General features: G+C 42.1%; 1 protein-coding gene across 1 annotated transcript in view; it reads left to right on the top strand.

The window, feature by feature from the left end:
* Window positions 1-26,944, top strand: part of LOC122660167 (serine/threonine-protein phosphatase BSL1-like) — a 57,786-nt gene that overhangs the window by 18,285 nt on the left and 12,557 nt on the right. The window contains exons 6-14 of the mRNA XM_043855358.1: window positions 5,677-5,776; window positions 6,350-6,419; window positions 7,088-7,189; window positions 7,432-7,513; window positions 7,595-7,765; window positions 17,233-17,419; window positions 17,512-17,716; window positions 17,800-17,967; window positions 18,051-18,289. Of these exons, the coding sequence (XP_043711293.1) occupies window positions 5,677-5,776; window positions 6,350-6,419; window positions 7,088-7,189; window positions 7,432-7,513; window positions 7,595-7,765; window positions 17,233-17,419; window positions 17,512-17,716; window positions 17,800-17,967; window positions 18,051-18,289 (1,324 nt within the window). The remainder of the gene's footprint in view (window positions 1-5,676; window positions 5,777-6,349; window positions 6,420-7,087; window positions 7,190-7,431; window positions 7,514-7,594; window positions 7,766-17,232; window positions 17,420-17,511; window positions 17,717-17,799; window positions 17,968-18,050; window positions 18,290-26,944) is intronic.

The following is a 26,944-nucleotide window of genomic DNA, read 5'->3' as shown; positions in this document are numbered from 1 at the left end:
CAAAACAAAACATATTGAGATTGACAGACACTTCATCAAAGAGAAGCTTGAACAGGGAGTTAACTGCGTTGCTTTTGTTAGTTTTGTTAATCAACTAGCTGATGTATTCACTAAGGGTTTGAATTGTAAGGTGTTTCATCCACTGGTCTCCAAGTTGGGCATGTATGATATATTTGCACCAACTTGCGGGGGAGTGTTGAGAACCGTGGGATTATTTTGTTAGCACACCTTACTCTAGGGTTTTTACTATTTTCCCCAAAATTTCCCTTTTTACCTCTTTAGGGTTGTAACTGCATTATAAATAAGGAGCACCTCTGTTCATTAATGACAAGTCGCATCATTCCTCAACCTCTGATTCCGAACTAATCTAGATATTAAACAAGAATGGAAACTATAACAAAATAGAAAGTTGGAGAGGATTTCCCCAAAAATAGAAACTAAAGACCAAATAAGATTTTCTAGAAGAATCCATCAAGCAAAACCACGACTCCAGCAGTCCATATGGGGCCCCACACCACTATTCACATGAACAGTACCACATGAACGGTAATTTTTTTCCTGGAATTCTATTCTGGTCCTCTTCTTCTTCATGCTTTAATCTACATTAGCTGGGCCCTCCAACCTACCTTTTACTAATATCTTAGTGAAAAGGACCACTGATGAATTGAGTTCTTATGAGCACATCACATGATTGTGTCCTCATATGATATTGCTTCATATCGAGGGCCTCTTAATTACCTATATATGCTTCACGTGAATAGGTAACATTGAATCTGTACTCATCTGCCCATCTGCACCGGATATCTTTTTTTGTTTTTTCTTTCTTTTTTGTACTTTGGGATCAGTTGAGTTGTTGAGTAATGCTAGATATTTGCTAAAGAGTTCACAGAGGTGGAATTCTGCCAGTTTGGAGTCAGAAAGGAGGAAGAGTCAAATTAATGTAAGACTAGGTTACTAGTCCCAAAATGACCCACAAAAATCAAATTAGCAACAAACTAAAAAATTAGCAGGTTAGGGTTCTAAGCCAAACTAGCCATGAAAATACCACCAAAGTAAGATCGAGTGTAGTTTGTAAAGAGGGAAGATTATGCTGAACGTTTCATACAATTCCAGTGGTGGAATTGGGAGAATTAGCATCAACACCAAAATAGCAGGTAAAGCTCTGCAGGCCAAACCAGCCACCAGTCGGGGCTCAAGTTTGAATCAAGTGGGTGTCCTTTGGAGATGAAGCCTTGCTGCAACTTTGAGTCAGATCTGATGAAGGGTTGGAGAGATCTTAGTTGGTGATGGAATTAGCAGGTAGAGGCTGTAGAGCAAACCAGCCCACAGAATGGGCTCAAACTGGAATCGTGTAGGCCCCTTGTGGGTGTGATTCAATCCTCAAAACCCTGCTGGAAACGGAGTTCAGACCTTCAAGATATGGTGGTTCGATTGTTGCAGGAAGTAAGGCACACAGAGATCTGTAGAGGTGTACTTCGATCCTTCTTTTGATGATGACCATCAACAGCAGAAGTTGAGATCTTGATTGGAGAACAACTTCTGGATTTCAGCAGGGTTCGATTGCAGTGGTTGTTGCAGTCACAGATTAGTAGCAGCAGTGCTAAAGGAGACCGAGCAGAACAGGGAGAAGATAGGAGAAGAAGATAGAAGAAAAAGGGTAGGGGAATGGCTTTCTCAGCCTGGGTCTCTTACCCACAGATATCCCAGCTGTTGAAACAGGGAATTACTCCTATAACCGATGGCAAGCTTGGCCACAAATTCTATTATCAAAATCTGTTTCTATTACAAGAGGGGCTGCCTATTTAATGGAATAAGAAACTTAAGAAATAGTAACTTCTAAAAGAAATAGCAACTTCGAAAAAAAAATAGAAACCTAATGAAATTAGAAACTAGGTTTTTTAGTTCAGCCAACAATCAAGGAACAAAATTAGAAACTAGTGAATCTAATAACTACTAAAGGCTGCAGTCATAAAAATAGGAACTAAAGTGCACCAATCCTAGTTGACTGGTCAAAGGAGAATCTGTCAAAATCGTGGAGCATCTTTGGGCAGCTTCTAGAAGCCCTGCTGGGCTGGCTTGAGCTGGTCCAGTTCTGGACCAAAAAAGGACCTGGTTCAATGGTTCTTTTGCTTCTTCCTCTGGCCAGAATCTTCATCAGCTCTCCCCCTCTTAGAAAAATTTCGACCTTGAATTTTGGAAGGAATGGGACTGATCTTAATGTTGTGCAAATCCATCTTCAATCCATAGAAAAATTCAGGCAGTTCTTTGAAGATACGAATATAGTCTAGGAGATGTGGCATTCGTTCTTCAGTGTACTTTGGTGGAATCATAAATTCGACATGTTCAGCGTCAACATCTTCAGACGTATCCATGGGATCATCCATATATGTGTCGCCAACCATTTCTGATTTAGACTTGGACTTTTCTTGTAAAGGGGCTTCATCTGGTTCATTACTTGCTGCCAAGGACTCCATGTGGGATAGTACTTGTAATGGCTTTGCAACATGCTTTCCTTTACCCGTTTGCTGTTGAAGGTGTTTACTTTCTTCCTTTGCTGGTGGCTTCTCAAGAATAGGCTTCAACAGTTCTTGGCGCTTCGCTTTGGCTGCCTTCAATTTTGCTTTCATGGTTGGTATGTTGAGTGGTTTAAGTACCAATGATTTTCCCTTGAAATCAAAGAAACATTGGTTCTTGGGACCTCCCACCAAGACATTGTTGCTGTAGATTCACGGCTTTCCTAGCAACACATCAGTCAAAATCATAGGGACTACATCGCACCACACATCCTCTTCATAGCCAGAAATCTGAAGTGGGACAGAACACCTTTGGTTGACCTCCAAATTGCTGTCATTTAGTAACGACACTTTGAAGCACTGTGGGTGTGGTTCAAGCTTGACCTGCCTGTCAATGACGAATGCTTGAGAGACCGCATTCACGCAACTCCCACTGTCTACAATGACTTGGACTGTAGAATTTCCACTGTTCATCAATGTATTAAAAATGCTGTGATGCCTCCAGTCCTCTCCCTTAGATTCAGCAAGCAAAATTCTTGAAACAAAATGTACTTCATAGGGATTTTCAGCACAATCATCTTCTAGGGTAGCATCCAAAACTTCACCCTCAAGGGCAGAATTAACAGCCCATCCATCACCCAACTGTGGCTCACAGACAAGCACTTCCGGGTTGGATTCAATGGCTGAAATGATAGAGTTGGCCTTGCCATGTTGTGGGCAAAATCTAGCAACATGGCCAAGTCTATTGCAATGCTTGCAACACGCACTAGCTGTATCCATAGGGGCCTTACCCTTGTCCGGTGTGGCTTGTGGAGCTTGGGTAGGGGCACCACTAGGGCGGCTAGGTGTGAAATCTTCTTTTCTTCAGCAGCTTGTGAATTAAAATGTCTAGGAGCTACCTTCAATAAATCTTCCGCCACAAGAGCCTCCTCAAAACAGTCATTAATGTAAGACTAGAATACTAGTCCCAAATAACCCACAAAGCCAAAGTTAAAAACAAGGGCAGAATTAGAAGGTTAGGGCCAAACCAGCTTGAAACCAAACTTGGATCGAAGGAAGCTTGTATGGAGGGAAAGCACTGCTGAAAGTTGCATTCAATTCCGATGGTGGAGTTGGAAGATATGGAAGCAACACCGAAATTAGCAGGTTAAACTCTACAGGCCAAACCAGCCACTTCCTGCTGTGATTTGTGAGTGCAACTATTGCAATCAACTGCTGCTGAAGTCCATAAGATATTCTCCAATCAAGTCCTTGACTGCTGTTGCTGATCATCACCAGAGAAGGATCGAACCACACTCCTGCAAACCTGTTTTCTGTCCTGCTGCCTGCAACAATCGAACTAGCTTTTCTCTGAAGCCTGGGCCCTGATCCAGTAGAACTTTGGAAGGTTGAATCAATCACACAAGAGGCCCACTTGATTGTGGTGAACACCGAACATGTGAACAAACCGGACTAAAAGAAGGTAGCAAGGGGAAAAAAGAAGGGAATAAAGAAAGGAAAAAAAAGGACAAGAAGAAAAAAAGGGGAGAAAAACTGAAAAAACAGAACAGAACTAAAAGAAGGAAGTAAGGGAAAAATAAAGAAAAAAGAAGAGGAAGAGGAGGAGAAGAAGAAGAACGAGAAAAAAACACATACCAGATCAGAGGTTGGAAATGTCGCTGTCCGCAGGAATTGGACCTTGGGTTTCAGTGTGCGGTAAACACCGAACAAGTGAACAACAATGGAATGGGTATTGGGTACTCTCAGGTTTCATATTTCATTTTTGATTCTTCTTTTTTCTTTACTAAATGATTTCGTGCTTCTCACCGTAATTATACTATCTGCACACACCAACTTTATGATTAGAAAAAGCATCTATTTATTTTAGAAAAAAATCAACACAAAGGTCACCTAGGGGCCGAGGCGTCCCAAGGTGCCCAAGGCGACACCTCGGTGTTGACCAGGACAATAAGGCGCTTGCCTTTCATGACTATTGTAATTAGATCAACTGCTCAGCCTCAGGAAACTGCCCAAACACCTAGGCGCTGCCTTGACAACTATGGCTTTGTTGTGTTGTTCAATACAGAAGGCCTGGTATGGTTGGGCCTGTTGGGGTTTAGCTCCCCCTTTCAGTTGATAATTTTCCTTTTCCAATCGAAATAGTTCAATAATATCTTCTCTAAACTACCCACGATATCCGAATGGATTGATCACGTGGTTTGCTCTTGAACTCATTAGACAGTGGAAGCTTAAAACATTGATTTACTTACAATAGTAATGTCAGTGCCTGGGGAAATGTTACTATGCTTTTTAACACTTTTGATGTGTAGGAGGTCCATTCTTTTCCAGTCATCTTTCCTAGAATAACAGTTTTTTTTGATATTATTCCATTTTAGAGTGATTTTAATCATTTTCCTCATGTCTATTGTTATATGCAAGGTTTTAAGTCTCGTTGCGTAGTATATCGTATCGTCCGATACATATCAGTATTGGTGGAACCAAACAATACTTAAAAACGAAAAACAATTGTATCTTCCCTGTATCTATATGGCCCGTTACGGATCGATACATACGGTCTGTTACGGATTGATACAGGTAAGATACACTTGATGCACCTCATTTAAACTTGCAAAACAGAAACCGTAAGTCAGATACGAAACCAAGAGCAACCAAATTCCTTGTAAACTGAGTTTTCTCTTCAATCTGACTTGGGGGATATCATTTAGCATAAAAATTCACCCTAACCTTCACCATTTCAACAAGTTTTGGGGATTTATAGTGTTCAAATCACGGATCGAAACATATTTGATCAAAAAAGAGGTAAAGTTACAGATTTCATTTTTTTGGGGGGTTATGCATCACTAGATTAGGTAAAAACGACTCAAATCCTTGCACACACACACACACACACACACACACACACATATATATATATATATATATATATATATATATATATATATATATATATATATATATATATATATATATATATATTATTTCGCATGTATCTTAAGCACATCTATGCGTTTTTTGACCATTTCCATGCATATCTTTAGTGTATCTTGCATGATACGATGTCTCTTAAAATAACCTTTCTGTTACAATACCAGATATTGATACTTTAAACCTTGTTTATATGTAATAGACTGTTTAAGGTTTTGAGTTTTGGTTCTTTTTCTAGGCAAGAGGGTGTTATCAGATGCTTGGGCTTTGGATACTGCACAGAAACCGTATAGATGGCAACAGCTTAACCCTGAAGGCGACAGACCTTCTGCTAGGATGTAAGTTTTTATACTTACGCTTGACAGTCAAAAAGTTGCTAATTTGCCAATGTTTAAATAGTGGGTGCTGTAATGTATGGGCGTCTTCTTGTTAAGTAAAAGGTAATATAATTGATGAGCCCATACTGGGTGTTTACACTAGTTCCTCTGCTGTACCTAATACCACTTTAGTTAGAATTCTGATAAGCAAAAAGTTAATTGAGTTGATTAGAGGGCGAAATGTCCAAAGTCGATACATATCCTCCTCACTCCTCCCAGCCCCTCCCCCCCCCACCCAAAAAAAAAATAAAAAAATGCTGGAGGCTGTTTCTCAAATTTCAGCGGTTCCAGTACTGTACTGATCTAGGATTACCCCCATGACCATGGGGCAGACCATTTAACCTCAATCCAACAATATGATTTAGCAGATGGAACTGAGACTCAACACGTTTTCCCTGTTCACTTTAGGGCGAAATTGCACTTAAACTAATTTTAAGGGTTTTATCAACTATTCTGAATCTGTGTAGATGATTTATGCCTGTGTTGTGTACCTGATTATTCTGTCTTTTATTAAAATTCTGCACTATTCGGCAGGTATGCAACATCTAGTGCCCGCTCAGATGGCATGTTCTTGCTCTGTGGTGGAAGAGACGCTTCGGGCATGGTATGATCTTATGCTTGTTTGGGATGGAAATGGTCTGCTGCTGGTAATATATTTCATGCATACTGCATAAAGAAATATTACTCTATATTGACTTAATTGCATGCCTGGCTGCTTAGATGATATTTTATTTGTGATTTCACAAATGAGTTAGAGATACCAATATGGCAATATGATGATAGAAGACTGGCACAATGTTACCCTGATCTTCTCTAAATACCCACCAATACCTGCTTGGTCAGGAGTCAGGAGTGTTCAAGGAACTATGACTATGAGGGAGGAGGAAGCCAGTTGGCCTGAGGAAGGACACTCAAAGAGGAAACAACTGAAGTCTGGAACCTTGAAAAATTAAACGATTGGAATTCCTTATACTCTCAAAGTTCTTGACATTTCCCAGAAAGGACATTGTTCTCCTAGAAACATTTGCATGTCTTTTGGGATTTGACTTGTCAAAGTGTTCGGATGGTATCATTGTTTTACCTCATGTGTCCTTTCTTGACAATTTAACTTCTTCCTGGAGAATTATGTCATTACTGGCAGATGAGTTGACATCTTAAAGGTCCACATCTTTTATGTACAATTGATAATAGTTCATGATTTGATTTTCCTATTCATGCTTGTTTAAATTGAGTCTTGTTCCTGTTAATAATTAGCTGTATGTGCATGTACAGCCACTGGCAGATGCTTATGGCCTACTCATGCATAGGAACGGTCAGTGGGAATGGACTCTTGCACCTGGTGTCTCTCCTTCGCCAAGGTACCAACATGCTGCGGTAAGTGATAGCTATATGCCAAGACTTCTTGAGTAATATAGAGTTTTCCTTGCACAGTATATTTGTTATATAATTTGAGAAGGGAAAATTCTCATAGATCTTTGGGGTTTGTTTGATAATGTCTCTCACAAAATTGGTGTGTAGGATTTATATATTATGTATCATATTGTCTTCTGCTTTTAGTGGTTAGTTTTTTTTCTTAGAGTTTCTGTACCAACATTTTTGGCATCTCTCTTCAATAGGTCTTTGTTGGTGCTCGATTGCATGTTACTGGAGGTACTCTTAGGGGTGGACGGTCAGTAGAAGGTGAAGCAGCTATTGCAGGTAAATTATTGTTTTAGTTGTTGATCTGGTTGTATGAGACATATATATCTCATCATTTTCCATCCCCCCTCCCTTTCTCAGTCTTGGATACTGCTGCTGGAGTATGGTTGGATAGAAACGGGATCGTAACTAACTCTCGCACAAGCAAGACCCAAATTGAACATGATACTTCGCTTGAGTTTATGCGCCGTTGCCGCCATGCAGCTGCATCAGTAGGAGTCCGGATATATATTTATGGTGGTCTTAAAGGAGGTAATGACTGTATAACCACAGATTTAAGTGCTTTGTTATGTTTTTTTTTTTGGATGAATAAATAATTTAATTCATTACCAAATGAAAGAAAAGGGGAGGGGAGAGAGAGCGTACAAGGGCACGAAGCCGCAAACAAATTACAAGGCCTACCTGAGAGGAGGTTAGGCCTGTGAAAATCAAAAGCCCACATGGGCATAAAGACAGAGAAGGAAGCCCAAGAAATACAAAAGCCCACAAGAGCAAAGAAGCCCAAAAAAGAGAAGGGCAGCCAAGTCAATTCCAGGTAGGGAACCACAAACCCTAACCAACTATCTCAGCACAACTTCTACCAGCCGCCAAGACAAAATCGGAGCATCACCGGCAAACAAACAACCGCAGCAGATGGGCTCTGGCCTAGCGGAGGACCACGGCCAAGCGGAGGTGACAGCCACGTCGGAGAGGCACCGGCCTTGTAGAGGGCAATGGCGAAGCGGCTGCCGGCCGAGCATAGCTTGCAGAGGGCAGATTATGCAGCTGGCAGTAACACAGCGTTAGCCGAGCAAGCCAGGCAGATCAGACAGCAGACTGACTGAGAGGGGCTTGGTTCCAAGCAGCAGCAGTCCAAGCGTGCTGGCGACCAAGCGGCAACTGAGAGCGCCGACAATGCAAGACGACTGGTGAGAGATAAGGCGAACAGGGCTGGAGGCTAAGAGACGGGCCAGCAGGCCAAACGAGTGAGGCGACAAACCAAGAGGGCTGTCGACAAGCATGACTGCAGCATTGTTGTCAAGGCGTCGTCTAGTCGTCGCCTAGGTGTCCAGGCGCCTTGGTCGCCTATGCGGGCGCCTTGGACGCCTTGCTCACGTAATTGGTGTCACCTTGATTTTGGACCCTTTCCATCGCCTTGGGTTGCCTAACCGCCGTGACAACTATGGACTGCAGACAACGCAAGGATGATGGCCACTGGCACTATGCAGGTCCAAACGAGGAGACCAAGCTCCAAATCCCAAAGAAGAAGAGGAGAAAGAGGAGGAGGAAGAAAGGGATGGAGAGAAGTGGAAGGAGAAGGGGGAAGGAGGAGTCCGACCTCACTGCCAGACTCCAAAACCTGAAGAAGACGAAAAAAAAAAAGGAGGAAGAAAGGTAGGGCGAGAGGGGGGGGTGAGAAAGAGAGAAGGAGAAGGGAGGAAGAAGGGGGGAGGAGCAGCCTGGCTGCTGTTCCTCAACGGCGGCGCTGGGTTTTTTCTTCTGTTCCTGGGTGTGATCGACCGAGATGCTTTTGTTATGTTTATAGTACCTGATCTTGGGGATATCTAAAGCTGCAATCGAATGTGCTAATTGCTTATTTGTTATGATTTGAATATATCCTCTGATATACCAGACCAGAAGTTGGACTAGTCTTGCCTTGTGGGTGGTAGTCTGGTGATCCAACCATTTGGTCCCATGGTCTAGACGATCAATCATTCTAAGTTGGGTTACTAATTAAGGAATTCCTGTCATGAACATAATGAGAGCTAATTGCTTGGTATTGTGGTTGTGGTTAGCATGTTGCTAAGCTATCCGTTTGATCTCGAGTTCAAATCCTTGTGTATTTCTTGAGAATGATTTATTTATTTTTAATAGGGGGGGGGGGGGGAGGGAACATGTCATCTCTTTAAGATTCAGTTGTTTTTCTTTCTGGTTTGAATAGTGGAGAAGATGACCATTTGGTCTAGACTGTCCCTTGGCTGGTGAATGGTTTTTTGTGTGTGTGTGAAGGGGGGAGGCGGGGGCGGGTGGGTGGATGTGCATGTACACGCATCCCTGTGTAAGGTCTGCCAAGGTTCTGATTTGGAGGTAAACCGAAATACATTGGATTTGATGTGGAATCTTAAAACCTATGGATTACAGGGAACTGCGATTATGCTTTTGTATGAGAACAATAGAGAATTAGGAAAAAGTTGCTGGAAATATGTTATGTGCATGAGATGGTTGAAGTTGTAAGTAGGATTATGTAAGTAGTTAAGAAGTTATTTGTAATTGGGATAGTTACGGTGGTGTTGGGAGAAGTTATTAAGAGTTGTTGAGTAAATCGTGGGTTTATGATGTTGTTCGGTTAGATTGTACTACTTATTTAAAGAAGTCCAACTTAATAGAAGATCAGGATTGAAATCTTAAATTATTTCTTAAGTTATCTTGAGAAGAGGACCGGTGGCCTCTCAATTGCGCCAAGACACCAAGCTTCGTCCGTAAAGCTGAACTCCTATTTTCTCCCCTATTTCTTTTCTCTCCACCCTTATTTTCTCTCTCTCTCTCCCTATTATTTCTCTTCTTTTTCTTATTTAATTTTTGTAGATTATCTTGCACGTAACAAAATATAGCAGACAGGAAGAAGAAGAATAAGAAGAAACCTAGGCAATAACTGTTGACTTTTCTAATCATTCACTCTTTTTGTTTCTATGTAATCATGCTTAGAAGTTAAACTTAATTACACGTTTGATTGTAGATAACGCTCCTGTTAGATATGGGCCAGAATACCGTGGGGGTATTTTGGACTTTTTCCCTCTTTATTTATTTAGTTGTTTGTATGTGGTTTAGTCCCACATTTTTCATGTACATATGTTTATTCTTTTATTACTCTTATAAATAAAGAGGTGCTTGGGGTGACTAAGATCATCCAAGCCTTTCCCTAATTTTAAATCTCTCTACATGGTATTAAAGCAGGCAGGGGTCACAGTATCGAATCCCCCTGGGAGCGGGAAGGTGTTGAATTATTTTATCCACCCGTGTCCTCCTTTGGATAGTCCACCGTGTTAGAACTCTTGTATGATATACATATTGTTTCCTCCCTTTCCTACAAGGTCGGCCTTTTAGAGGAAGCGGTTTCTACATGGTATTAGAGCTGATTTCGAATTAGGGACCAACGCCATCGATTTTTTTTCTCCTTCTTCTCTCCTCCATCATTTTTCCCTTCTTCCCCTCTTTGTTTCTCCTTGGTTCTCCCTTTTTCCTAAGGGCAGCACTACAAGAGGTGGTTGCTGCCCCTCCCAACCTCTTTTCAGTTTTTTATGACTTAATTACTGCTCGATAACTGCTGGACCCTCCCTGCCGCATTGAAGTCTTCAAGGTTTTTTCTGGAGCTCAGCCCCTCCCATTATTGAAGGCTGTTCTTCACTTATTGAGGCTTCTTCAGCACCTTTTCCAGCATCTATTCAGCATCTCTTCTCCTTCATTGAAGACCTCCACTCCCAATCGATCTCCATCTTCAGGGTTTTTTTTCCAAAACCCTGACAATTGTCGACTTTGGGTGTGGGGCTGCTTGTTGCTGTTGCACTTTGGTTCTTCTTCTGCCAGACTGATTCTATAATTACCAGGAGACACTCGGCTGCAATTTTTGGGCTTCTACAATCTAGTTTTGAAGACCTCTGTGAGATCGATACACACTTACAGGTTTTTTTTTCAAAACCCTGACATCTATCAATCTTGGGGCTGCTGCTGCCCATTGGACCTGAGTTTCTACGGGTTGTTTTCTCCATTATAAAGCACCAATCGACTTCAGTTGCAGCCTTTTATCTGCAGTTCTGTGCCTCACTTGTCCCTTTATCGATTTCCACAATTAAGGGTTTTCTTCAAAACCTTGACACTATCGATATAGGGGTCTCCTTGTGCTGCTGGTTCTGCTTTTTGGAGAGGTGATTCAGCCTTTATTTTGAAGTTAATATTGGACTTATTTGCTGCCAAGTATGGGTGATTCAATCAATTCTTCAGCTACTTCAGATCAGTCACTAAATGATGGTCACAAGACAGAGTACCACAACTTCCTACCAAATCCTATTAAACTTGATGGCCCGAATTACCTTCTCTGGTCCAAATCTGCCTCGTTTGCCATTGCAGGCTGTGGTCTCACCAGTCATATTAATGGCACTTGTGTTATGCCTACTGAACAAGGGCCTGCTCAGGAAAAGTGGCTTGCCAATAATGGTGTTCTGATGTGTCTTATCTGATAGGCTCTATGACTTCTGATCTACAACATAACTTTCTTCTTCTGGACACTGCCTCTCAGATTTGGGCCACCTGCAAGGAAACATATGGGCAGCTTGGCAATGATGCCCAAGTATATGAACTCCGGAAGAAGATCCTTCACACCACTCAGGGTGAACTTTCAGTGTCCAAATACTATGCTACTCTCCGTAGTCTGTGGCAACAGTTGGACCATTTCTCAGACTTTCACCCTACTTCAGTGGCTGATATTGCTTCCTATAAGAAGCACGTGGACAAGATCAGAGTATATGACTTTTTGGCTGGTTTGAATGTGGAGTATGATTAGATCCATGTTCAGGTGTTGGGCCATAAGCGGTTTCCCACACTTGAACAATCTTATGCATTGGTGTCTTCTGAGGAGAATCGGAGGGCTGCTATGTTGCACCCTCCTATTACAGACAGATCAGCTCTCAAGGCTGCTGCCCCGGCCACTTCTGCTCCTAGTGGCACTGCTGCTCTTGGTGATTCTGCTACTGTTGTTTGTGAGCACTGTCACAAACCCTATCACACCAAAGAGAAGTGTTGAAAACTTCATGGGAAACCAGCTGATTTTGAAGCTAAAAGGGTTGCCAAGAACAAGAATAAGCTAAAGACTAAGGCCCATCAGACTGAGACTGTTACTGCAGGCCCTGCTACTGACCCTGGTCTATCCCAGGATGATCTACAGGCACTCCTACGTATGCTAAGGTCTTCACGCTGTGCCGCCTCTACTACATCAGCCTCGCCAATTCATCTGCTCCTTCGAGTTCACACACTTTGCCCGGTCAAGTATTCCATTTGGAGGTCATTGTTCTTCTGTAGCTTCCCATCCTTGGATCATAGATTCTGGAGCTACAGATCATATGACCGGTTCCTCTAGTTTGTTTCACAGATATTCTCCCACTTCTAGGAAAGACAAGGTCAAAGTGGCTGATGGTTCTCTTTCTTCCATATCTGGAAAGGGAATCATCAACTGCACTTCCTCTCTTCCTTTAACTTCTGTTTTGCACATTCCTAATTTTACTACTAGTCTTCTTTCCATTAGTAGTATTACTCGTGATCTTAACTGCAAAGTCACCTTTTTTCCTTCTCATTGTGTGTTTCAGGATCTGGAGTCTGGGAAGACGATTGGATTGGGTAAAGTGCACGGTGGGCGGTATCTGCTTGATGACGGTCGCTTCTCTCCACCACTATTACATTCTCCGCCACACCAGAACTCCATGGTCTCTTCTGAACTCTACCAATGGCACTCTGGGTTAGGTCACCCCCCTTTAGGAATCTTAGCTCATTTATTTCCTAGTCTGGTCACCCTTCGTACTAAGGATGATTTTTTTTGTGAGGCTTATGTTCTGGCCAAACAGACACGTTCGAATTATCCAGTTTCTAATAAAAGGAGTTCTTCTTGTTTTAATTTAGTACATTTCTGATGTTAGGGGCCATAGTCGTAAACCTTCTATTTCTGGCCATCGTTGGTTTGTTTCTTTCATTGATTGTCATTCTAGGAATACATGGGTATATCTTTTGCACACAAAAAATCAAGTTTTTTCCTGTTTTCAGCATTTTCATAAAATGGTTCAAACTCAGTTCCAGGCTGCTCTCAAAGTATTGAGAAGTGATAATGGAACAGAGTTTATTGAGTCCCACTTTCAAAAATATTTGGTTGACCATGGCATCCTGCATCAAACTAGTTGTGTTGATACCCCTGCCTAGAATGGTGTGGCAGAAAGAAAAAATCGCCACTTATTAGAGATGTTCAGGGCTTTGATGTTTGCGAGGAATGTCCCATCTCAATATTGGGGGGATGCGGTACTCACTGCCGCCTATCTCATTAATAAGCTGCCTTCTAGGGTTCTTAACTCTCGTAGCCCCTCTGATGTTTTACTGGGAAATTCCTCCTTTATTGTAGCCCCCAAGGTGTTTGGTTGTGTGTGTTATGCTAGGGATACTAGATCTCCTAGCAAACTTGAACCTCGGGGACTTCGTTGTATTTTCTTGGGTTATTCTCTGACCCAGAAAGGCTATAAGTGTTAACATCCCCCTTCCCGTCGTACCATGGTTAGTATGGATGTTGTTTTCCATGAGTCCCTTTCTTACTATTCTTCGCCACCTCTTCAGGGGGAGAGTTCTAGTGAAGATGTGCCTTTTGAGATTCCTCTACCAAAGGTTCCTCAGGCTGCTGTCCAGCCTACCTTACCACCACCCACAGTTGCTGTTCAACCTACTTTACCACCACCCACGGCTGCTACCCAGCCTACTTTGGATGTCCAACTTCCTCGGGCTGTTCCTCCCTCACCTGATGGGAATCCTTTACAGGGGGAGACCATAGAAAATAGTGTTGTTAATGTTCCTATCCAGGGGGAGCTGACTCCTATCCAGAGAACTATTGGTGAATTTCAGAAGAGAATTGACAACTCCAACATCATCACCTATACAAGGGGCAGATCCAACAGAGGGCAGCTGTAATTCACTTTAGCACTAGTACCCATCCAATTGCCGGCTCCAGACCCGGATCTTTCATCTCTTGGTAACTCCTCTTCTTCCGACCTACCTATTGCTCATCGCAAAGGTACTAGGACTTGCACTTTACATCCCATATCTCGCTTTATTTCTTATAGCTCTCTTTCTCCGTTTTTTCGTGCTTTTGTATCGTCTCTTTCTTCTGTCTCTGTTCCTAAAAATTGGCAGGAAACATATATAGATGGAAAGTGGAAGGCTGCAATGTTGGAAGAAATGAGAGCACTACACAAAAATAATACGTGGGATATTGTGGCTCTTCCTCCAGGGAAAAAACCAATGGGATGTAAATGGGTCTTCGTGGTCAAACAGAAGGCTGATGGTTCAATGGATCGGTATAAGGCACTTCTGGTTGCAAAGGGGTTCACTCAGACTTATGGAGTTGACTATCAGGAGACCTTTGCACCAGTGGCAAAACTCAACACTATCAGGGTGTTATTATCTTGTGCTGTAAATCTTGGGTGGGATCTTCAGCAGTTAGATGTAAAGAATGCCTTCCTCCATGGAGAGCTTGAGGAGGAGGTATATATGGACATTCCACTAGGCTTCTCTGATGACAGGACTAAGGGCAAGGTCTGTAAGCTAAAACGTGCTCTCTATGGGCTGAAGCAGTCACCTAGAACTTGGTTTGGTGGATTTCATAGGGCTATGATTTCAGCAGGTTATAAGCAGAGCAATGCTGATCACACTTTGTTCATCAGACGAGTTGGTGACAAGGTTACTCTTCTCATAGTCTATGTGGATGATATCGTGGTGATTGGTAATGATGGTGCTGCTATCAAGGATTTAAAGCTTCTCCTTGGCCGTGAGTTTGAGGTCAAAGATCTAGGCCCTCTCAAATATTTTCTAGGGATAGAAGTTGCTCGCTCTTCAAAGGGCATCTTTCTTTCTCAAAGAAAATATGTCCTTGATCTATTGACTGAAACAGGGCTGCTAGGTTGTCATCCTTCAGATACTCCTATGGATGCTACTACAAAACGTAAGGAGAAAGAGGGTGAACCTGTCGACAAGGGTGGTTATCAGCAGTTAGTGGGCAAACTAATCTATCTTTCCCACACAAGACCTGATATAGCAGTTGCTGTAAGTATGGTGAGCCAGTTCATGCATGATCCCTATTCCTCTCATATGGATGCAGTCCGTTGTATTTTGAGGCATTTGAAGTCTGCTCCAGGAAAGGGAATCCTCTTATCTTCCAATGGTCACCTCAAGATTGAAGCTTATACTGATGCCGATTGGGCTGGTTCTCCTGACAGGAAATCTATCTCTAGCTATTGTTCCTTTGTGGGTGGGAACCTTGTCACATGGCGTAGCAAAAAGCAGAATGTTGTGGCAAGGTCTAGTACTGAAGCCGAGTTTCGTGCGATGGCCCAAGGCATTTGTGAACTTCTATGGCTTAAAGGATTATTGCAGGATATTGGTGTCGTTGTCCATCTTCCCATGATGCTTTATTGTGACAATAAAGCTGCCATCAGCATTGCTCATAATCCTGTCCAGCATGATCGCACTAAGCATGTAGAGGTTGACCGACATTTCATCAAAGAAAAGCTTGAAGCCAACCTCATTTGTGTTCCCTTTGTGAAGACTACTGATCAACTTGCTGATGTGTTCACTAAAGGACTGAGTAGCAAGCTGTTTCATCCTATCTTAGTCAAGTTGGGCATGCATGATATATATGCTCCAATTTGAGGGGGAGTGTTAGATATGGGCCAGAATACCGTGGGGGTATTCTGGACTTTTTTCCTCTTTATTTATTTAGTTGTTTGTATGTGGTTTAGTCCCACATTGCTCATGTACATATGTTTATTCTTTTATTACTCTTATAAATAAAGAGGTGCTTGGGGTGACTAAGATCATCCAAGTCTTTCCCTAATTTTAAACCTCTCTACATGGTATCAAAGCAGGCAGGGGTCACGGTATCGAATCCCCCTGGGAGCGGGAAGGTGTTGAATTATTTTATCCGCCCATGTCCCCCTTTGGATAGTCCACCGTGTTAGAGCTCCTGTATGATATACATATTGTTTACTCCCTTTCCTATAAGGTCGGCCTTTTAGAGGAAGCGGTTTCTACAGCTCCAAAGCAATAGCATTATCATAAATTAAAGTACATGGTGTATATAAACCCACATGCACTGGACTATGACTCTACAAACAAAAATCTAGTCATTGCTTTGATAACCTGCCAATATCTTGAGTTGTAACTTTATCAACTCGGATTAGCTGGAATTTTTTATTTTTCCCCCCCCTCATTGGAATATTAGTTGAACCAACTTAAAACAGCATCAAAATGCACACATTGAGCAAGTTTTGACACTTTAAATTAGGTTATGGGATAAGACTGTCAATTTGCAGAATGGGAAAGTTTTGAATGCTGAAATGAAAGCCTAAACTCACCAGAATACGACTGCATATAGAAACTCCACTCTCTTTTTTGGAAATTCAAACATGCAATGAAAGTTCAAACTTGTAACTTGAAATACCACTACTTAACTGAGACCACAAAATTGTAGAATACGGCCCTTGAACCTGAAAATAGTGTGTGTGCAAATAAATCCAAACACACAATTTATATGACAATATTAGTCTTCATGTTTTTCATCGACAGGCCATCATTGTATATATTATCTGAGGGTATATGTCTGCTAACAATTAATCCATGTGAAGAAAACTGAGTCCATGAGTTGATGGATCTGTGGCCATTGTTATTATAATACTGCAAGTTTTAGTAGTCTTATAGGTATATTTTTGGAAGGTAAACACTAAACACTTGAGGATACTTGATCAATTATGGTTGCAAGTTTTTTTCTTGCCCTGCATTGTGTTGACATCAAGATTGAACATTTATCATGTAACAATCTTTGGCCATCCATGCAATGAACAGATTACCTGTAGTCCCAAGCCCTATTGTATTTTTAGTTCTTTTGTACTTTTCATATACTCTTGTTTCATGGCCTTAAGTATTTGGGTTTTGTTGTGCAGACATGCTATTTGATGACCTTCTTATCGCTGAAAATTCACCATTTCAGTCTGACCTTAATTCCCCTATGTCAAATTCTGAGAGAGTGTCAACAATGACAAATTCTCAAACAAATCAGTCATGCGCAAGTTCTTATTTGATACCAACTTCAGATGGAAGACTGGAGCCCACTTCACCTGGTGGCACAAGGTTTATATTCTGTAACTCAGTGTGTTTAGTTCTCAGCATATCTCAACTTAAAGTTCAGTCTTACAAAAGTTGACAGTTCTCATCCGTGGCAGCATGGACAAGAAATCTATGGAGAAGCTGGTGGAGGCTTCAGCAGCTGAAGCTGAAGCAGTTAGTGCTGTCTGGGAAGCTATGAAGGCAGCCTCTACAATCCCTGGAGAAGAAGCAGCATCTGTGTCAGATCACAGCTTGCATGTCCCTGAAACCTCCTCTGATGGTAGTGATAGTGAGGGAGATGTTCGTCTTCACTCTAGAGCTGTATGTGTTGTTTCTTTCCCTTTTATATGACTGGGTTTCTGTCAACTTAAAGTTAAGTGTCCATAATGATTCTAATGTTACAGGTTGTAGTTGCCAAAGAGACTGTTGGCAACTTGGGGGGACTGATAAGGCAGCTGTCCTTGGATCAGTTTGAAAATGAGAGCAGACGAATGATCCCTTTAAATAGTGATCCATCAAATCCTACGAAAAAGTTCTTCAGACAGAAATCGCCCCAAGGCTTGCATAAGAAGGCAAGCATTATTTGATTTCTAACCTTGTTTTTTTTTAATGCAGTTTCATTTAATATATATTTGTGGTTTTTTCTTTCCCCCAGATTATTTCTACATTACTCAAGCCACGGAACTGGAAAGCTCCTGCTAATAGGAACTTTTTTCTGGACTCCTATGAAGTGGGTGAGCTTTGTTATGCAGCTGAGCAAATCTTCATGCACGAGCCAACAGTTTTGCAGTTAAAGGCTCCAGTTAAAATTTTTGGTGATCTTCATGGACAGTTTGGTGACTTGATGCGCTTATTTGATGAGTATGGATTTCCTTCAACTGTGGGAGACATAACGTAAGTTGCAGTTATGAGTTCATGCTATTTTCATGGTTTTGCATGTATGTAACCAAAGCCAAGATGGGAACTGGCATATGTATGGTAAAATAATCTTAAAATAATCTTTGATAACTATAGATATCCTACACATAATAGGTAGAGAAAATACAAATAATTCTCTTCTTCTCTTTTCTTCTTCAGGTTCATCATTGTTTACATGGTATCAGAGCTTGGCTCTTAGGAATCGATTTAATTTCCTAGGACCTACTCTGTTTCTCTCGGTTCTCATTGGAATTGCGATTTGAAGTTTTTTCAGGTTTTGAGGTTTTTTGTGGATTTGGTTTGAAGGGGCTGCAGCACCCTATGTTGCGATTTTTGGAGGTTGTTTGAGACTAGTTCATGAAATATAAGAAGAACTAGGTCTCAATTTTTGTGGTTTATATCAATTCAGGGGTAGTAGTTGAAGTTTGATTGAAGAGAAGTTCAGTTTCAGGTTTCGATTTCTGGCAGTCTTGTTCGAAATTTTTATTTTTTCCCTGGATTGAATGCTTTTGGAGTTTGATTTTTCTGGTTTGTGATTTCTGATTTCTTTTCGAAATCAGTATTTATTTTTCTTGTTGGAGGGACATTATTTGCAGCTGCAATTTACTTTGTTTTTTTGAGATGGTTGACACGAGTGGAGATTCCAAGGAGGTTGTGGCAGAGGTTATTTCGGGCTCTTCCAAACCTATCACAGAGAAGAAATTGGAAGGTGTTGGTAATTTCCAGTAATGGAAGAAAATTGTCTGGGTGGTTCTAACTGGTCGTGGCCAACATAAACATCTTACCAAGGCCAAACCAAAGGATGATGAAGCATGGGAAATTGTGGATGCACGTATTCTGGGACAGATGCTGCACAGTATGGCTTCCCAAGTCGTTGACTTAGTGACCCATATAGACACTGTGAAGGAGTTATTGGGATTATTTGCATATTCTGTATTCCGGACAGAATAACTTATCTCGTATTTATGAGCTATCCCAGGAGTTCTATCGGGCTGACAGGAAGGGTCGTCCATTGACCTAATATTTTGCTGATTATAAGCAGATGTTTGAGGAATTAAATGCTTTGCTGCCTATTAGTTCTGATGTGAAACAAATGCAAGATCAGCGGGAACAACTTGCAGTTATGGGCTTTTTGGGAGGTCTGGATCAGGAATACGACTCAGTACGCTCTACTATTCTTGGAGGTGATAGAGTTGCTTCCCTTGCTGAAACTTTTTCTCGCGTTCTTCGTGTTTCTCGCGATAGTTCTCATGAACCAGTACTTATTAGTGGTGAAAGTCCAGCTCTTGTTGCCTTTAGTCAGGGGCGAGGAACTGGTGGTCATAGTGGAGGCCGTGGTGGTGGCAGTGGTGGCCGTGGAGGTGGAAGAGGCAGTAGTGGTGGTAATAATGATGGTACTGGTGTTGGTTATTGTTATACCCACACCCGTGACCCTAATATTTTTTCTTGTTATCCTTGTGACGTGTAGAGGGTGCTGCCATGTATGCCGGTGAATTGTTCACGATGATGGTCAAACCAAGCTACAAGATTGTTGACTTCGACATGGGTTTGCCAGTCGAAGAAAGGTTCCTCAACCGGGAGTGGGGGAAATTCGTCGATGGCGACTTCGTCAATTACCCTCCAAGTACTAGTCCTAAGAGCGAGGAGTATCGGGCGGCACACCCCGTGTCGCCCCACTTAGACACTTCACTTAGTAATGAACTTGGCATCACGTGGGGAAGCTCTTCGGGATCATAGAGGTTACACCATGATGAGCAAAGGGTAAGTTGTTGACCTGATTTTGTTGTATGCTTATTGCTCTCTCAAAGCCCTTGAGGTGTGGTACAAAACCCTGACCTCTTAAGGTGGGAACTACCTTCCTGCTCGGTTCGGATGCAAGGTTACTAACTACATCCGATGCTGCTGGCAAAGACTCTTTTGGGAGAGACCTTGTGTGGGGCCCACATACCCTGTGTCTAGGGTGCTGTTGATGCCCTCTCATGGTTGACCCTACCCTTACCTCCTTTTTATCTTGGTGACTTATTGAATGGACCTATAGGGCCCAAGTTAGGCTTTTAAAATTAGTGTAATGTGGGCAATTAAATGACCCTACCCAAACATACCCTAGGTATATACTTAAGAGACCCTATCCAAACAGGCCCTAGTAAGGGTGTTGCTATACGTGAAGTGGATAGGACTATTTATTAGTCTTAGCTCATCTCTTACCTAACCTAGTCGTGCAAGGAGAAGGGAGTTATGAGGAGAGAGGGTTAGCAAAGAGAAGAAGGAAGTGAAGAAGAGGGAATCGGTTGTTTGGACTTGGATCTTTAAAGAGGGCACCTCTTGTGTACCTTAAACCAGGTAGGCCAAGTGCTCTCACTCTTCTCCCCCTTTCTCTTTCCACTTTCTCTTTTTTTTGCTTGGATGGCCCTTTGGGTTGCACCCCTAAGCTTGGGTTTTCCTCTTGGAACCCAAATGATTGGCTTGAGCTGTGTTTGGTATCCCCTTGTTAGGATGCTGCCATATTTCTTACACCCTTTGAGATCTCCAACTAAATCTCTTGATCTAGGGTTCCAACTACCAAGGGAAACCCCAAATCTGGTTATGGAGTGTTTGATCCTTTAAACCCCCTTAATCTTTAGATGATGGGTGCTTCTAAGACCCTAATAGACCCTAGGACACCCCCTCCCTAGTCCCTTGGAACTTGAGGAATCAAATGGGGAAAATATGGGCTATTGTGGACCTTAAAATCGCACCTGGGTTGCATCGGAGGCAGAGCTCTACGTGCATCCAATTTTAAATCCGATGAGGCCTGAGCCTACAGGAAAGGTTGGACGCAAGGTCGGATGCATGCGATGTTGAATCCGATGTTGCATCCGATGAGGCCTGAGCCTACAAGAAAGGTCGGACGCAAGGTTGGATGCATACGATGTTGAATTCGATGTTGCATCCGATGAGGCCTGAGCCTGCAGGAAAGGTCGGACGCAAGGTCGGATGCATGCGATGTTGAATCCGATGTTGCATTTGATGAGGCTTGAGCCTGCAGGAAAGGTCAGATTCAAGGTCGGATGCATGCGATGTTGAATTTGATGTTGCATCTGATGAGGCCTGAGCCTGCAGGAAAGATCGGACACAAGGTTGGATGCATGCGATGTTGAATCCGATGTTGCTTCCGATGTCGTTTTCGAAGCCTATAAATTATGTAAATTGCGGGGCTTCTCTATGAGACCTTCCATACACTCTCTCACACTCTTACTCACTTCCTTAGGCATCAACACACGTGCAAGGGAGTGATTTTTTAGCGGGAATCATTACGCTCATATAAATTCTATTACAAGAAATCGGTGAGTGGGTTTGGGTGACTGTCTAGGCTTGTTTATTATTGCTTACCCATATATATATATATATATATCATGATGTTGCAGCATCATTCAAGCATGATTGCATATTGCATTTATTCTTATTTGATGATGATGATGATGATGTGGATGGTGTTGGGTTACGGTGCCAAGAAGCACCGGTACCGGAACCCCCGGATTATGTGAACTTGTATGTTGCATGTTATCCTTGCTTGTACGCACTGTGTTGTGTTGGTATCCGGGTGTTATATGGAATGGGATATTGACACACCCGGATGTACCTCTCGACACGATAGGGTTCATGTAGCATATCTGTGGTTAGGCTCAGTTCTCTATGCTACGACCCTTACCAATATGGCTTTAGGTGTTGGGTAGCCAGAGAACCTTCCGCCTGTGAAGAGTTTGAGAGGCTAGGCCAGGGGTAGTAATGGTTATCGGGTTCTGCCTCCAGGTGGTATGAGGCTACGGCCGGCGTGGGCCCCAAGGTAATAACTGAGGCTTCCCTGTGGTGAAAATGGAAGGACCCACAATGTCTCCCAAGTTATTGTAGTAGCATATACCCTTGACCTAGAATTGTGTGTTAGGTGGTAATACGGTAATAATTATATGCACCATGGATTATCTGCGATGTATATGTGTTTGTGCATTCCCCTCCCCCTCACTGGCTCAGTGGAGCTAACTCCCTTGTGCACACCTTTTTAGATGATGTTGCAGGTGATGCTTATTTTGCTGGACTCGAGGTCTAGGCCTCGGAATACGATGATATCGGTACAGAGGACCTAGAGGCCGTGACCGAGGAGCACGGTGATGGATGTCCTTGTGATGACTGCGCCTACGGGTCTTATTGACACTTGGGACTTGTTCCCTCCTTTTGATTTTTGGGGCCGCGTGCCCTTGTATAAACATTTATTGTTGTACATGTATTTTGAGTAATTATGCTATGGTCATTCGGGATACCTATTAGAACTATTTATGTATCACTTAGCCGTATGAACATGAGGTAACTATTGTAAACGCTTCCACTTATTTTTTGATCGTTGGAAATGTAATATTTCTTACCTTTCGCACTCTGACATTAATGTGTTTTCATTAGCCCAAGACTGTGAATTGGGACACTGCATTCGTGATCTTGGTAGCTTATTAGGATGACACGTGTCGTCCCTTTTTTTTTTTTTTTTTTTTTTTTTTTTTTTGGTGTAAATTTTTTAACCCGAACTTACCTGGGACCCGGGACATCCCCTAGAATATTATTAAAAATCAATGAAATAATAAAAGAATACACGGGGGGGACATTCCGCCTTACCCCAACCCAAGACAAGGGTCACTCATGGTCCCTCAAGAACTTGTCCAAACCCAACTGGAGGCAAAGCCCCAAACATTAATTTCTAAGAATAGGCAGACCCGCCTTGTCCTCCTTAAGAAGCACCTGAAAAGCACCCTGAGGCATACAACCGTGTTGGAAAATAGTAGAGGCCCTAGAATCACAGGCATAATTGGCCAACCAATCAGCCGCCCTGTTGCTCTCCCGAAAAGTAAAGGACACACAGGCCTGCGTAGAGGATATCAAGTCCAATATTTCCTGGAACCAGTACCACCCTTTCCAGAGATTGCACCTCTTTTGGTTTACCATTCTAACAATTGACGCTGAATCCGAGTTAACCACCACATCAAGAAATCCCATCTCCTGGCACAAAACCAGCCCATCTCTCAAGGCTCGAAGCTCAGCAACCGAGTTGGTGCAGACCTCATAGAAATGAGCAAAAGCAGCCAAAGCCACACCCGCCTGGTTTCTAATGATCCCTCCTCCTCCATCATAGCCCGGATTACCTCTGCTGGCCTCGTCCACATTCAGTTTAACCGAGTAAAATGGTGGACACCAATAAACAGGAACCGGTCGTCCTAGTCATCCCTTAATTATTAATATATTCCTTATTGGGATAGGGGCGTGACAGTTATGGTGGTGAAAATTCTGGTCCTATGAAGACCTGCAACCATTGTGGTCGACCAGGACCATGGAAGAAAAACTTGACCAAAACCTATCGAAAGCACCGAGTTAACTCGGCTTCCCAGGTTTCCGAGATGAGTTGAATGGGGATTTTATAAAATCCCTGGATTTGATCGGGTTTCGATGGTTTCAACTGGTTTCGACCATATTTCGGTGGTTTTGACACATATACCCATCGAACTTGGCTCGAAACTAGGACAGACAGGTATTTATGCCAGAAACCAGGCCAGACACTTAGCTATGTCTAATATCATTTAAGTAATGTTTTTGTATTTTCATTTACTTAAGATATTGTTCATAAATAAACAAATACCCCCTATTTGAATCCAATAAAAATAGTTAAAAAATCAATTCCAAAAGGAAAAAAAAATCAATCCCCCAATTCAAGAACAAAAACTAGATTTTCGACGGTAGGGGCAATTTTCAACTTTCTAATGCTGGGGTTTTTCTCAAATCTAAAAATTCCATAAATCTTAATATGGTAAAACATTGCTATAAACCAAAAGTGCGGTAAAATATTCATTTGTTTTGATGTCCAAAAAAATATTTTCATTCAGAGCGATTTTGATAGCATTTGCGCACACCAAATTAAGTATGACCAGTACATAACTCCTGCAATATAAATCAGATTTAAGCAATCTTGGACTTGTTGGAAAACTATCAAAACAAAGCTTTCTAACAAATCCAATATTGCTTAAATCTCATTTCTATTGAAGGAGTTATGTTCCGGTTAAACCTAAACCTTATTCGATACCATGTCCAAGAACAATATACAGTATCAAACTTGATCAAAACCACAAGTAATATTTTTAGTGTTCTCTATGTGAAACTAATGCATGGATTGGGTTTAAAATGTCAAAAATAGGCAGTACAACAAGAATCAGGGCAAAAAAATAACTCTTGGGCCTCGAAACCAAGGTTTGAGTTAGCCTGGAGAAAGTCCTAGGTTTCGATCGAGATATAGTCGAAACCGAGACGAACTCGTTTTCTGGCTGGTCGAAACCTAGTCTAAACTCTTGTTTTAGAACCTTGACCAGGACATATCTAACGTTTTTGTTGGAAGCTTCATGGTAAACCACCACAACAACAATATGCCAACTCAGTGACTAATATTGAGTCTTCTGCTCCATCTTCTGAAAGTAAGATGGTGAGATTGTCGGATGAGGATTATGCTCGATTCACACAGTTTCAGATATCTCAGCCCTCTACAACCTCCTCCACAACTACTTTTGCCTAGACAGGTAATGCCACTGCATGTTTTTCATCTTCTCGCCCTTGGATAATTGATTCGGATGGGTCTGGTCATATGTCTGGTATGTCAGGTAATTTTTCTTCCTTTCAGTCTACTGAATCTAGTGTTACATTGGCTGATGCTTCCTTTGCCAAAGTCACTGGCACTGACACTGTCAGTCCCACCAATTCTCTGTCTTTGTCTTCTGTCCTTCATTTACCTGACTTCCCTTGTAACTTGCTTTCTGTTAGTAAAATTACTAAAGCCTATAATTGTTCTGTCACTTTCTTTCCTGATTCTTGTGTTTTTTAGGATCTTACGACGAAGAAGGCGCTTGGTAGGGGACGTGAGAAAGGGGGGCTGTATCTTCTTGAGGACTCTCCTTTAGTTGCTTGTTCCGGTGTTCTGTCTCCACACCAAGTTTATTTCCGGTTGGGTCATCCGTCTTTGCAGAGTTTACAAAAGTTGGATTCTGGTTTTCATTCTATTTGTAGTCTAGAGTGTGAGTCTTGTCAGTTTGGAAAGCTCCACCGTGTGAGTTATTCCCCTAGAGTCAATAAACGGTCTTTGAACCCTTTTTCTTTAGTGCATTCTGATGTATGGGGACCTTGTCCTGTTACTTCTAAGTTGGGATTTAAATATTTTGTTACCTGTTGAAATCCTTGAATAATGGCTTGTCAATGAGACAATGGCCATGCCTTTATTTATAATCTTAGAATATTACAAATATGGAAGACTTGCTTAACACTCAACTAGCACATTTAACATGTGCATAATGAACCTAGACACTATAGGTACAAGGACGATTACCCCTGAACCCATATTACAACACTCCCCCTCAAGTTGGTGCATACATATCAAACATGCCCAACTTGCTAACAATAGAACAAAATAGTTTACTACCAATTCCCTTAGTAAGAATATCAGTCACTTGATCACTAGACTGCACAAACGGAATACAAATGACTCCTTGCTCCAGCTTCTCCTTGATAAAGTGTCGATCAATCTCAACATGTTTGGTGCGGTCATGTTGGACTGGATTATGGGCAATGTTGATTGCAGATTTGCTATCACAATAGAGTCTCAGGGGAAGATCAACTGACATTCCAAGATCTTGAAGAAGCCCTTTAAGCTAGAGAAGTTCGTAGATGCCTTGTGCCATGGCTCTAAACTCAGCTTTTGCACTTGACCGAGCTACCACTGCCTGCTTCTTGCTTCTCCAAGTAGTTAAGTTACCTCCAACATAGGTGCAATATCTAAAAGTGGACCTTCTATCATCAGGGCTGCCTGCCCAATCTACATCAGTATAAGCTTCCACTTGGAGATGACTATGTGAGGAATATAGAACTCCTTTACCAGGAGAGACTTCAGGTACCTTAGAATCCGGTATGCTGCTTCCAAGTGAGAAGAGTGAGGATCATGCATAAATTGGCTGACTACACTCACTGCAAATGCAATATCTGGTCGGGCATGGGATAAATATATCAATCTCCCAACCAATCTTTGATAACTTCCCTTATCCACAGGGTCACCTCCCTTACTTTTCAAATTTTTGTTGGGTTAAAGAGGTGTATCGGCAAGTTTACACCCAAGCATCCCAGTGTCACTCAATAAATCAAGAGTATACTTTCTTTGGGAAAGAGATATACCTTTGGCTGAATAGGCAACCTCTATTCCCAAGCAATATTGCAATCTGCCCAAGTCTTTGACCTTAAACTCAGCACCCAAGAAGGTCTTCAACTTCTGAATTTCTTGTGTATCACTTCCGGTAATCACTATATCATCTACAGAGACAATCAAAATAGTGATATGCTGCCCCACTCTTTTAACAAACAGTGTGTGGTCAGCATTGCTCTGCTTATATCTATTGGCAACCATGGCTTTATGGAACCGACCAAACCAGGCCCTGGGAGACTGCTTTAAGCCGTATAATACCTTCTTCAACTTACACACCTTTCCCTTGGTGTCTGGTGAGGCAAATCCAGGAGGTATCTCCATATAGACATCTTCTTCCAACTCTCCATGTAGGAAGGCATTCTTCACATAAAGTTGTTGAA

The sequence above is a fragment of the Telopea speciosissima genome, chromosome 4, assembly GCF_018873765.1.
Source record: "Telopea speciosissima isolate NSW1024214 ecotype Mountain lineage chromosome 4, Tspe_v1, whole genome shotgun sequence".
Classification (NCBI taxonomy): Eukaryota; Viridiplantae; Streptophyta; class Magnoliopsida; order Proteales; family Proteaceae; genus Telopea; species Telopea speciosissima.
This window is presented reverse-complemented; position numbering and strand designations above follow the sequence as displayed.